Genomic DNA, 10,688 nt, shown 5'->3' on the forward strand with positions numbered 1-10,688 from the left:
CACCTGCCTCTTACCTGTCACTCTTAATAACTTCCTATCAGTGAAAGCCAATTAGACTGGATCATTTCCAGGCCTCTTAGTTCACTGAGGTCAGCTCTGTGAGACTGTTAGTAGACAAGTCAAACACCAATAGTTTGTGATAAAAAAAACACATTACAAGCCTTACTGACATAAAACATTGTGGCTTAATTGTTCCAAAACCTAAATGTAGCAAAGAAAAATGGATTTTCAGTTGGTATAAAAACACATTTATTAATAAATATCTGTGTAATGTTCTTTTATACATAGTTTATCAAATATATACACAGTATATACTATTATTTGGGAAAAATCCATAGTGACAAAACATTATTTTTAGTCTGTCAGTTGAGGATCTTCATCTTCACAGACGGTAACTTGATCGCTGCTGCTTTCACCTCCTCTGTCATGTCGACACCCAGCGGCGCCCTGCGACACAACGTTTATACGTTGATAGAAGTTCAGTTTGGTATCTCACTCGACTCGATCATTGAAAATTCAAATGAAATCCTTCCTTCAGGTGTTTGACTTACTTCGGCTCGTAGCTTACGTCCACATCCGGAGGCAGTATCCCCTTCCCTTCTCTCAGACGCTCCACGCCGTTCCTGATTAAACAAAAAACAAAAAAATCTTAACCAGACTCAACGGTAGGACAAATCTGATTCAAAGCTTTTTACTGATCATCACATCAACATACACACCACGCAATCATCACGCCGTTGTCTGTGCAGAATTTGGCCGGAGGACAGAGCAGACGCAGGCCTGTCGTCTCGGTGATGATGGTCAAGGCCTTACGGATGTACTGATTGCTTGCAACTCCTCCAGACAGCACCTGGAAAAAACCTAAATTTATATCCACAGTGTTCTCAAGCTGGTCACAAATATATAGTTGCATATTTAAAAAAGGCTTAAACAGCAAGCAGCTTTATTTTTTTTTTGCAAATGTTACTCAAACAGAATGAAATAGTGTATTTTTGGGGACTATTTTCAGTGGCGGATGAATCCACATTTGTTGCTCTCATGAGTATTTCTGGCAGCAGGACGGTTTGTGTGGGATTGACTCAAAATAATCTACAATGTGTGTGTTCATAGTGATGAAAGAACATGTCACCCGGTGCAGCCGTGGGGCTCAATGAAGTGTTTTTAATAGTTTTGGGACAAAGATGGAGCTCCACAGCACAGAGGAATAAGATATATCAGGCTGTGGATGCACAGAGAATACTTTCATTGTTGGTTTCAGTCTTTTATAGAATAGAATAAAACCAACTTCATCCTTAAATAGCTCTACATTTAAGTTATTTATGAGACGCTGCCATCTACAGCCTTTAATGCAACAGCACGATAAATTTAAATCACAAGCAGTCCAAGAGTCAGTTGTCAGGCTCTTGCAGTATTTTTATATACGCAGGATGATAATGTAAGAACAGTGTGCTGAGAGCAAAAGTAAAATAGCTATCCCAATATAGCACATTTTAATTGAATGAATAAATAGTTGGTCACATGATATATATCGTCATATCGCACAGCCCTATGCCAAATATATTCTTGATTAATTGATTAGTCTATGAAATGACAAAAAGTAGTAAAAAAATGCTCATCCCAGTTTATCCATTCCCAGTTAACTTCTTCAAATGTCTCGTTTTGTCCGACCAACAGTTTAAAATCCAAAGATATTCAGTTTACAAAGATATAAAACAGAGAAAATCTGCAAATTCTCACATTTGAAAAGGTGGAACCAACAGAATTTTGGGCATTTTTGCTTGAAAAATGGCTGAAATGATCATTCAGTCATCAAAATAGCTCCGCAGTGGTCAATGAAGAAAACATATTTTGTCATCAGTTCAACAGAACAGAAAGAGAAACGCACTCACCAAAGTGGGACTGTGTGACGGCAGCAGGCCGTTCGCCTTGCAGAACAAGATGGCTCGATGTGTTCGCTTTGCAAGATGAGAAGCGACCGTGTGCTGTGTGGCAGCCGCGATGTCGTTCACACACGACAACAGCGTCCCCTGTTCTATACCTGCAGAGGGAAGGAAAACATGTTTTGCATGTTTTTACAGGAAATATCACATTTATCTGGACCACTGGTTCCCAATCTGGTAAGAATACTGGGAAAACAAGTAACACATGCAGCAATTAAAGCTCATCTCCACTCAGAAATGTGTTTTTCTTCTTGTTACTTGTCATTTTAAGGATTTTTAAGGAAGTAATTGATATTTATATGTCTTCAAACATGTCTGGAGGGGATCTTTAATGTTGTTACACCTGTGTAGTTAGTTAGTTTCTCTCCCCTGGTCATGTATCTCATAACAGGAAGTAAACTTGTACATGTAGCTGTTCATTTAAATACAGGTTCAGGGAGAAAATATGACCAAATGAAGATATTCACCACATTGAATTCACAATATTATGTTGTGAATCACTGGTACATGTGTTTTGGTTGTTATCGTACCTTCCTCTGCCTCTTTTTTCTTTATTGTCATTGTAATTTGATTCCGTAGTCCAGCGAAAGAAAAGCAGCAGTCATAAGTTTGTCCCATAGGAGTCCTGAAAGGAAACCTCGCCCTGTCACCGTCCTTTGCCAGAAGCTCTATAGCTCGTCCTCCACTCAGCGTGGAGCACTGCGGGTGTTTTATGAGGGACAAACGTCTCGCCACCTGTGAATCCACACAAAAACAGTATTAGTTTAGTTCACGATCACAAACCCAGCATCACAAACAGCAACGACAGCCCAACTCACTTTATCCAGCGTATCCCCCGGAGCTTCGTCCAGATTGTGACCCAGAAGCAGAAAGTCGTCGACTCCTCGAGCCACGGCGAGAAGTGAGTGACCGCCAGAAACCAGCAGCACCAGGAAGGGGAAGGCGACGGGCTGAAGCATCCTGACGGTCAGGGCGTGGGCTTCCATGTGGTGGATTGGGATGAAGGGCTTGTTGTGCGTCCTCACAAACCTCTGACTGAACTGGAGACCGATGCCCAGGCTCAGGCCCAAACCCGGCTTCACTGTGGTGGCCACGGCTGACAGCTGGCTCGGGACCACGCCGCTCCTCTCCAAAGCCTCCTGGACTACACGCTCGATGTTTTCCCGGTGGAGCTGCTGTGCCACTGTGGGAATGATGCCACCGGTCCTGTAGGATAAAGGACAAGTTCACAATTTTTTTAAGTGTGTCTTAAAACAACAATGAGGTCTTCAGTGCTATCACTTAGCTAAGGTTAGACTGTTGAGAATGTATGTTGATCCTGTCTGTTCTGTTTTGGACGTGACCCTTTTTACATTTTGGTTGGAAATATTCAATCCAATATCACAAATTATCTCATCACTGCCTTATTTATAGTCATCCTGACACCTGAAATATCAAATCATATGAAAAACTTGCTGTTGTAACTCTTTGGCCTGATTCTTGTCAAGTGGAAATCCCCTCCTCCACCTACCCATCACTCTAAGATTAGAGATATTTTCTACTTTGTTAACATGGAAAAAATAAATGTACACTAAGAGGGTCATCTACCAGTTTTAAGAAGACACAGGGACCATTTTTCACATAAGCTGACAAACTAACTTTCACTGCCATCCTAGACTGACAAACACCCAGACCAGATTCAATATTCTTACCTAATTTATTGAAATTATTCATTTTGTTTTATTGTTGTGTACTCTACATATGTGTAAGTGTATGTGTACACACATATAGATGTTGGTGTTTACATTTGCCATGTAATTACACAGCTGCTTATTTTTTATTTCCTTTTGTAATTACTTAAAGTCTCAATTGAAGCACTTCTTGTCTGTTATCTGTTTGGAAACCCAATAAATAAACAGTCGGGTGTCCATATGAACAGTGAAAGAGGTTTTCATCGCTGTAATCATGCTGAACGTTGAACCTTCATATTAAATTCAGATAAACTTTTAAATACATTTTTGCACAGAAGGAGGACTGTGGATTTTGTCCCCTATCACTTACATTGTAAGTGCATTATGAAGGGATCTTCTAATGGTCAGTATGAACAGGAGGAATGAGTACAGCACTCCTGACTGTTGTTTTAAGACCACTTGAAAACTTGGTGAACCTGTCATTTAATGAATTAATACAAACTACACTCACCTCAGATGTACTTGTGTCTGTGAGTGCAGAGACTCTCCCAGTATTGCACCTGTCTCATCCAACACAGCAGCTCCAGTGTCATCACAGCTTGTCTCGATGCCCAAAACCAGTCTGGAGCAGGAGGCTTTTCCAAATGAAGGACTGCACCAAAGTGTGTGTCTAAACTGTAGCAGCCTCTGTAGATGTTTTACTTTTGAAGGGAACATAGCAATGCACCTTAAGTTAACCAGCTGTGAGTTGAAATAGTCTAATAAATCAGGGTGACCTCCCCTTAGTTTCAACTGAATTTAAAACTTACAGAATATATAAAAAACGGAGACAGATATGTTAGTAGCATCACATTAAATTTCACGGCAACAACCCGATAACGGAAAACATAGTGAGGAACTTAAGAGCTGCTTGCAGGAAGCACACGTTTACTCTGTTTTGTTTCTTGACTGATATTTCCTCCAGGGAAAGACGTCTGGCTGTGTCACATGAAAATAATTCCGTGCGTCGGCAAATTCGTGACAATAGATTAAGTGACAACAACCAGCTAAAAGACACTCAAATAAAATAAAATAACGACCCAGTAATGTACATTATACAAACTTATTCGTTTAGAAAGCTATTTTTTTAAAGAATCGTTGAAAATGAAGCTTGAGCCCTCTTTGGGGACACTTTAGTCTGCTGCACAAGGAAGTAAAAACGGAGTCCAGCCGTTAACCGGCCTTTTTAACCATGCGGCATTTTTCATCAAAGTTTTAATGTCTACAGAGGTAAAGTAGAATTTTTGTCACTTCATAGTCAGAGTGTATTAGTTTTTAGGTTTCTGTGTATAACGGTGCTGTTTTTAAAAACGTTACAAACGTTGAAATTAGCTGTGCTGCCTTCACGGGTCTCAGAAATGTAGTACTTCTGATGAACACTCAAACTAACGAAGGGATAAATGAGAAAATAATTGGATATTTGTTGACAGTCAGTGTCGTACGAATGCTTCATTTTAACAATATAAAATTTGATGTAATTAAAATAACAATACTGACATTTATATTGTATAGCAACAAAAAGATTGAGTTTGGCACTAAAAAGACTAACATTGAAAGATATCTCTTTGATTTGACTCATTTGGACGGCTGAAGCTGGACGGAGGAATGATTACAGCAAGAAAAACGTGTTTCAGTGTTCATTTGGGCAACTGACTTATTTTAAGTCAAACTTGGAAAAACTTTGAACCTGTCCTTTAATGTCTCTGACGGAAACCATTTTATTTGAATGAAAGTAAAAATCATTTACACGGCTCGAGTTCTCCTACGTACATCAAATGCACCATGACGTTCATGTGTGCAAGATTTTTACCATTTCTGATTTTTCTGGCTCACTAACTGCAGAAAAGCAAACCAGTTCCCATTTAATATGTATCAGTGAACTTGTAATGGATTATACAATCGGTCTGTCGCTTTGTCTGTACTGTATTTCATGTGTTGTAGGCATAAAAGTGTGTGGAAATGGTTCGCGGGAGCTAAAGGTTGCTAATGCTATCAACATACACGGAAATACCTCGGATCACGTGACATGTTAGGAGCTGACTGCTGCTAACAGACACGTGATATTTTAGTGTTTGCTCGTTAATTAGGCAACCTGCGCGTTTACGCTAAAATATTAGACGTTTTGGTAAGATTTCCAGTCAAATATTCTAATTGTAGTTAGCTTTAGCATTTTTTTCACTTTTAACAAGCATTTCATGTTTCTGAAGGAGGCATGGATCACCCAGCTTGTATTTTGGAGGAGTTGAAGCAGTTTGTCGTAGGTGACGCCCCACCGACAGTGTATTACATCCCAGATTTCATATCAGAGGATGAGGAGTCATATCTTCTGCAGCAGGTCTACAGGTCTCCAAAAACTAAATGGACTCAGCTGTCAGGCAGGAGGCTTCAGAACTGGGGAGGGTTACCGCATCCCAAAGGCATGCTAGCAGAGAAGATCCCTGACTGGCTCCAGAAGTACTGTGAGAAAATTTCCTCTTTAGGTGCATTCAGTGGGAAATCAGCCAATCATGTGTTGGTGAATGAGTATAAAGAAGGAGAGGGGATTATGCCACATGAGGACGGCCCTCTGTACCACCCTACGGTCACCACTATCAGCCTGGGCTCTCACACCCTCTTGGACTTCTACACACCTGTCAGCAGCCTGGATGATGATGATGATGACGATGCTCCGCTGACAGAGGACAACCGCTACCTGCTTTCCCTGCTGGTGAGGCCGCGCAGCCTTCTGATACTGCAGGATGAAATGTACCAACGTCTCCTTCATGGCATCAAGGCCTGCACCCAGGACACTCTGACGGACAAGGTGCTGAACCTGGCTGCCGCCGGCGGCGCCCTACCGGGGGAGACACTGACCCGAGGAACCAGAGTGTCACTGACCATTAGGCATGTGCCTAAAGTGATGAAGACAAAGCTTATCCTGGGACGGAGATGAAGAGAGACTGCAGGAAACAACTGTCACCAATATCATGAAGCATAAAATGGGCTGCTTTATGAATTATATTTCATGTCTTTATTAATTGGATCCAGAGCTGCAACAGTTAGTCGATTAATCGATTAGTTGCCAACTATTAAATTAATTGCCAACTATTTTGATAATCGATTAATCATTTTGAGTCTTTTTTTTTTTTTAAGTAAAAAAAGTTCAAATTCTCTGATTCCAGCTTCTTAACTGTGAATATTTTCTGGTTTCTGCAGTAATCGATGACAGTAAACTGAATATCTTCGGGTTATGGACAAAATAAGACATTTGAAGACTCTGGGAAACAGTGATAGACATTTTACACCCTTTTCTGACATTTTATGGACCAAATGACTTAAAAAATAATGGAGAAAATAATGGACAGATATTAGTTGCAGGATCAATTTAAGCCTCTTTGATCTCTCTGCAGCTCTGGATCTGTTGTGACAACACATACTTAAAGGACTGCTACTAACGATTGTGTAAATCTCATGAATATTTTAAGGGATTAATAAATAACTCACTATTATTTAATATTAACAGGAGAACGGTTCTTGATCTGCAGCCAAAAAAAGATTCAAGTATAAAATTTCCGATCAGACGATCAAGCAGCCGTTTGCTGTTTTGTGAATCTGTAACCATCAAATGTTTGACTGACTGTAATCATTAATGAATAGTCAGAACTGCAATCAGGGTTTTGTTGATTTCTCTGCTTCTTGTTTCAGCACTACAACATATAAAAAAATATGAAAGTTGTGTCTGGTGTGTGTGTTGTTTACATCATGGATGTTGTCTGGTATCTGTTATATGTTGTCTGATAAGAGCAAGAATCTGCAAAATGTGTTTGAGGTCGTTTAGAAAGTGTCACAATTACATCGATCGTCCACCAGAGAGCGCTGACGGGTTTATTTTTGAACTGTTAAATTACAGTACATATGTTGGTCACAACTCCTTTAGTAACTATATTTAAGGCGTCTTTATCTAAATGATTGTATAAAAAGTTAGTAGCAGCTGATGTATTGTTATCAGTTTTGTCAGTATGCTGTTGATTTCTAACAGAAATCACAGTAAATCTTATTCGAGTCACAAATGTAATAATCTAGTGTCTAGTAGCCTCTCAGAGAAGCTCAGCACTGAACGTTATGGCTTCATAATCTACCATCAGAAACATGAGAGCTGCAAAAATGATTCAATTAATTAGTCAATCCACAAAACAATTGCTATTTTGGTAATTGATTCATTGGTTTTAGTCTTTTTTTTTTAAAGGAAAAAAACCCTCAAAATTCTCTGGTCTCAGCTTCTCCAATGAATATAACAAAATACAAATTAACATTTTCTTGTTTCTTTAGTTTTCACTGATAACAAACTGAATATCTTTAGATTATTAACTGTTGGTTGGAACAAAACAGGATGTTTGGACTTTAGGAAACAGTGAAAACACTTTTTATCGTTTTCTGACATTTTAAAGACAAAACAACTAATCAAGAAAATAACTGACAGATTAATCAATAATGAAGATAACTGTTACTCACAGCCCTACTGAAACCCATCACTATGTCTAACCAGAGTGTAGAAATGATTACAAGATATCTTTGAAGTTACAACTGGCTTGTTTTTGACTGTTAAAGATCACAGTCACACCTGCAGGCTGATCTCTGTTAAGGAAATACAAAAAAAATATGCAAATATCATCACAGTAGGGCTGCAACAGATGATTATTTTCATTATTGATTAAGCGTCGATCACTTTCCCAAAGCCCGAAATGCAAACTTAAGATGTCTTGTTTTTGTCCTGACCAACAGTCCACAAGCCAAATATATTATGTTTACTGTAACAGAGGATTAAAGAAACCAGAAAATATTCAAATATAAGAAGCTGGAAGCACAGTATTTATATTTTCTCTTTTAAAAATGACAAAAATAGTCCGTGACCGACTAATCAACTAATCGACTAATCGCGGGTCTTTAACTGTTGTATTGGACAGACAACACAACTGCAGGGCTTTGTCATCATGTGCTCTATCCTGCAAACGCACTAACTATGTTTCACTTTGGTGTGAAATGATATATTCACAGGAGGACACCGAAACAATGGAGCCACAGACGAAGCGCTGGAAAGGGCCGGTGTGTGACACCGACTCCTGGGTGGCTTATCCTGTACTGTCAGATGAGCAGTCACAAGACGTCGAGCTGATAGAGGCGTTCGCTGCACCCATTGTCAACAAGAAAGAGACGTCTCGACTTGTCAGGGAGCTGAACAGCCTTTACCCCTTAAACGGCCTCCAGCACGTCAAGAGGGTGCGAGCGTGCAAGGAGAAGGGCGGCCCTCACCCCCTGGAGGTCCTGCTGTGCCTCGTCAGCGAGGCGCCACGTGTGAAGGAGGTCAGCGTGGAGTCTCTGCTGCCCTCGGGTGAAGTTAGACATGATGGATTAGGTGAGCCTTTTGTGGTGAAGGTCCCCGCTCGCCCCCCCTTGACACGACCCCAGTTTGAGCTGGCGAGCAAACACTGGCCCACTTCCTTTCACGAAGACAAACAGGTGACCGTCGCCCTGAGGGGAGAGCTCTTCAGCTCGCCTCAGAAAGCCAGGATGCACATGTACATGACGTCTGCTCTGACCGCTGCCAAACAGGGCAAGGAGTTAGGGATGGAGGCGGTGGGGGCCACGGTGGTCGACCCGGCGACCGAGAGGATCGTCGCAGTGGGCCACGACTGCCGGGTCGACCACCCTCTTCATCACGCGGTCATGGTCTGCATCGACCTTGTGGCTCGGAGTCAGGGTGGTGGGGGTTACTGCTTTGACAGATACCCTGCTTGCCACTATTCATCGCCCAGATCCATCTCTACCTCAGATACCTCTCAAAACACGCCCGACGCTCAGCCGTACATATGCACCGGATATGACCTTTATGTGACCCGAGAACCTTGCGTCATGTGCGCCATGGCGCTGGTCCACTCCCGGATCGGTCGTGTGTTCTACGGGAGCGCCTTCGCTGACGGGGCTTTAGGGACCAAATATAAAATCCACTCACAGAAAGATTTGAACCATCGTTTCGAGGTTTATAAAGGAGTCTTGGGGAAGCAGTGTGAAGATCTCAACACGCTGGATGAAAGTTTAGAGGGAAGCAGGAAATAAATGTGTCTGATCAGCAGGACGAGATCTGATTATCATGATGTTTCACATAAGTGTTTATTTTAAATAAAGTTTTTAATCTTGTGGTGTTTGTTGCTTAAAGAGCATGTGTGTAGATGAAAAGTTCCCATCATGGTTGAAGTGTTTCCATGAGATAAAAAACACTGAGTTGCTTTTTTTTTTAAATATAAAATGGTTGTGACACAGAAACTTGTACAAAATCTCCTCAATAATATTAGCATGAGTTAATGGAGGATAATAAAAGCTGCTGCGAGGGCTCTCTAGGCCGTCATGAATCTGATGCAAATCAGCTGATTAAAGTGAAAACACTCATTCACATTGAGCTGCAGACTGATTTGTATGTCAGACTAGCTGTACATGTGCCAACCTGTGCTGCAGATTCCTTTAACTTTAGGAACAAACATGTAGTTGTTTCCGTCATGTTCACTGAAGTGTAACATTTGTAGATGTTGATAAAACAGTAGCTGCAATTTTAACACGTGTCACCTGCAGCCAGCAGCTATTACAGCTAGGATCAACATTTACAACCGTTAGCATCTACTGCACAAGCTAAAATAATAAAAAACATCAGCTGTTTGTAGGTTTTTGTAAAGTCTGATGTATCGAGATCGAAGAAGCTGTTACTTTTGTTTAAAGGGCTGGAAATGCAGGAGATGCATCTCTGCAACTGACTTTTGCAATTTTATTATCTGACTGCATCCATCAACTCGTACAACATGTTTAAGTTTGTACTTTATGTTCTACTGGAGACATTTTTCAGAAATCATTTGATCAGAGATCATTCTGATGATAATTTAAGAGCTGCTTCATGTTATTCTTCTGCAGTTTGTTTATCGTATACGAGTCAGACTCTTCTGATAAGTCCATGTTATTTGTCAGATCAATCTACAATCCATCAAGTTTACGGAAACATCAAATAAGTTGTCAA

General features: G+C 40.7%; 3 protein-coding genes across 5 annotated transcripts; 2 read left to right on the plus strand and 1 right to left on the minus strand.

Moving 5' to 3' along the window:
* Positions 1-225: 225 nt before the first annotated feature.
* On the minus strand, positions 226-4,566 carry osgepl1 (O-sialoglycoprotein endopeptidase-like 1). 2 transcript variants are annotated; one of them, XM_067602978.1, is made up of 7 exons: positions 4,122-4,563; positions 2,759-3,146; positions 2,471-2,675; positions 1,890-2,038; positions 720-850; positions 552-623; positions 226-447 (listed from the first exon to the last, which is right to left on the minus strand). In XM_067602978.1, exons 1-7 carry the CDS (start codon positions 4,325-4,327, stop codon positions 363-365), a joined length of 1,236 nt encoding a protein of 411 aa, XP_067459079.1. In that variant the 5' UTR covers positions 4,328-4,563; the 3' UTR covers positions 226-362. The 2 variants fall into 2 exon arrangements, 1 of the variants encoding a protein (XP_067459079.1); XR_010930565.1 differs by lacking the exon at positions 226-447 and having other exon boundaries at positions 720-861; positions 4,122-4,566.
* A 224-nt stretch (positions 4,567-4,790) lies between these two features.
* alkbh6 (alkB homolog 6) lies at positions 4,791-7,364 on the plus strand. 2 transcript variants are annotated; one of them, XM_067602980.1, is made up of 2 exons: positions 4,791-4,879; positions 5,857-7,364. In XM_067602980.1, the coding sequence occupies exon 2, from the start codon at positions 5,862-5,864 to the stop codon at positions 6,579-6,581; it is 720 nt and encodes a 239-aa protein (XP_067459081.1). In that variant the 5' UTR covers positions 4,791-4,879; positions 5,857-5,861; the 3' UTR covers positions 6,582-7,364. The 2 variants fall into 2 exon arrangements, with proteins under 2 accessions (XP_067459081.1, XP_067459082.1); XM_067602981.1 differs by lacking the exon at positions 4,791-4,879 and adding an exon at positions 5,154-5,774.
* Positions 4,797-9,823, plus strand: adat3 (adenosine deaminase tRNA specific 3). Its single transcript, XM_067602979.1, has 2 exons — positions 4,797-4,879; positions 8,684-9,823. Exons 1-2 carry the CDS (start codon positions 4,868-4,870, stop codon positions 9,740-9,742), a joined length of 1,071 nt encoding a protein of 356 aa, XP_067459080.1. The 5' UTR covers positions 4,797-4,867; the 3' UTR covers positions 9,743-9,823.
* Positions 9,824-10,688: the final 865 nt, after the last annotated feature.

The sequence above is a fragment of the Thunnus thynnus genome, chromosome 11 (genome assembly GCF_963924715.1).
Source record: "Thunnus thynnus chromosome 11, fThuThy2.1, whole genome shotgun sequence".
Lineage (NCBI taxonomy): Eukaryota > Metazoa > Chordata > Actinopteri > Scombriformes > Scombridae > Thunnus > Thunnus thynnus.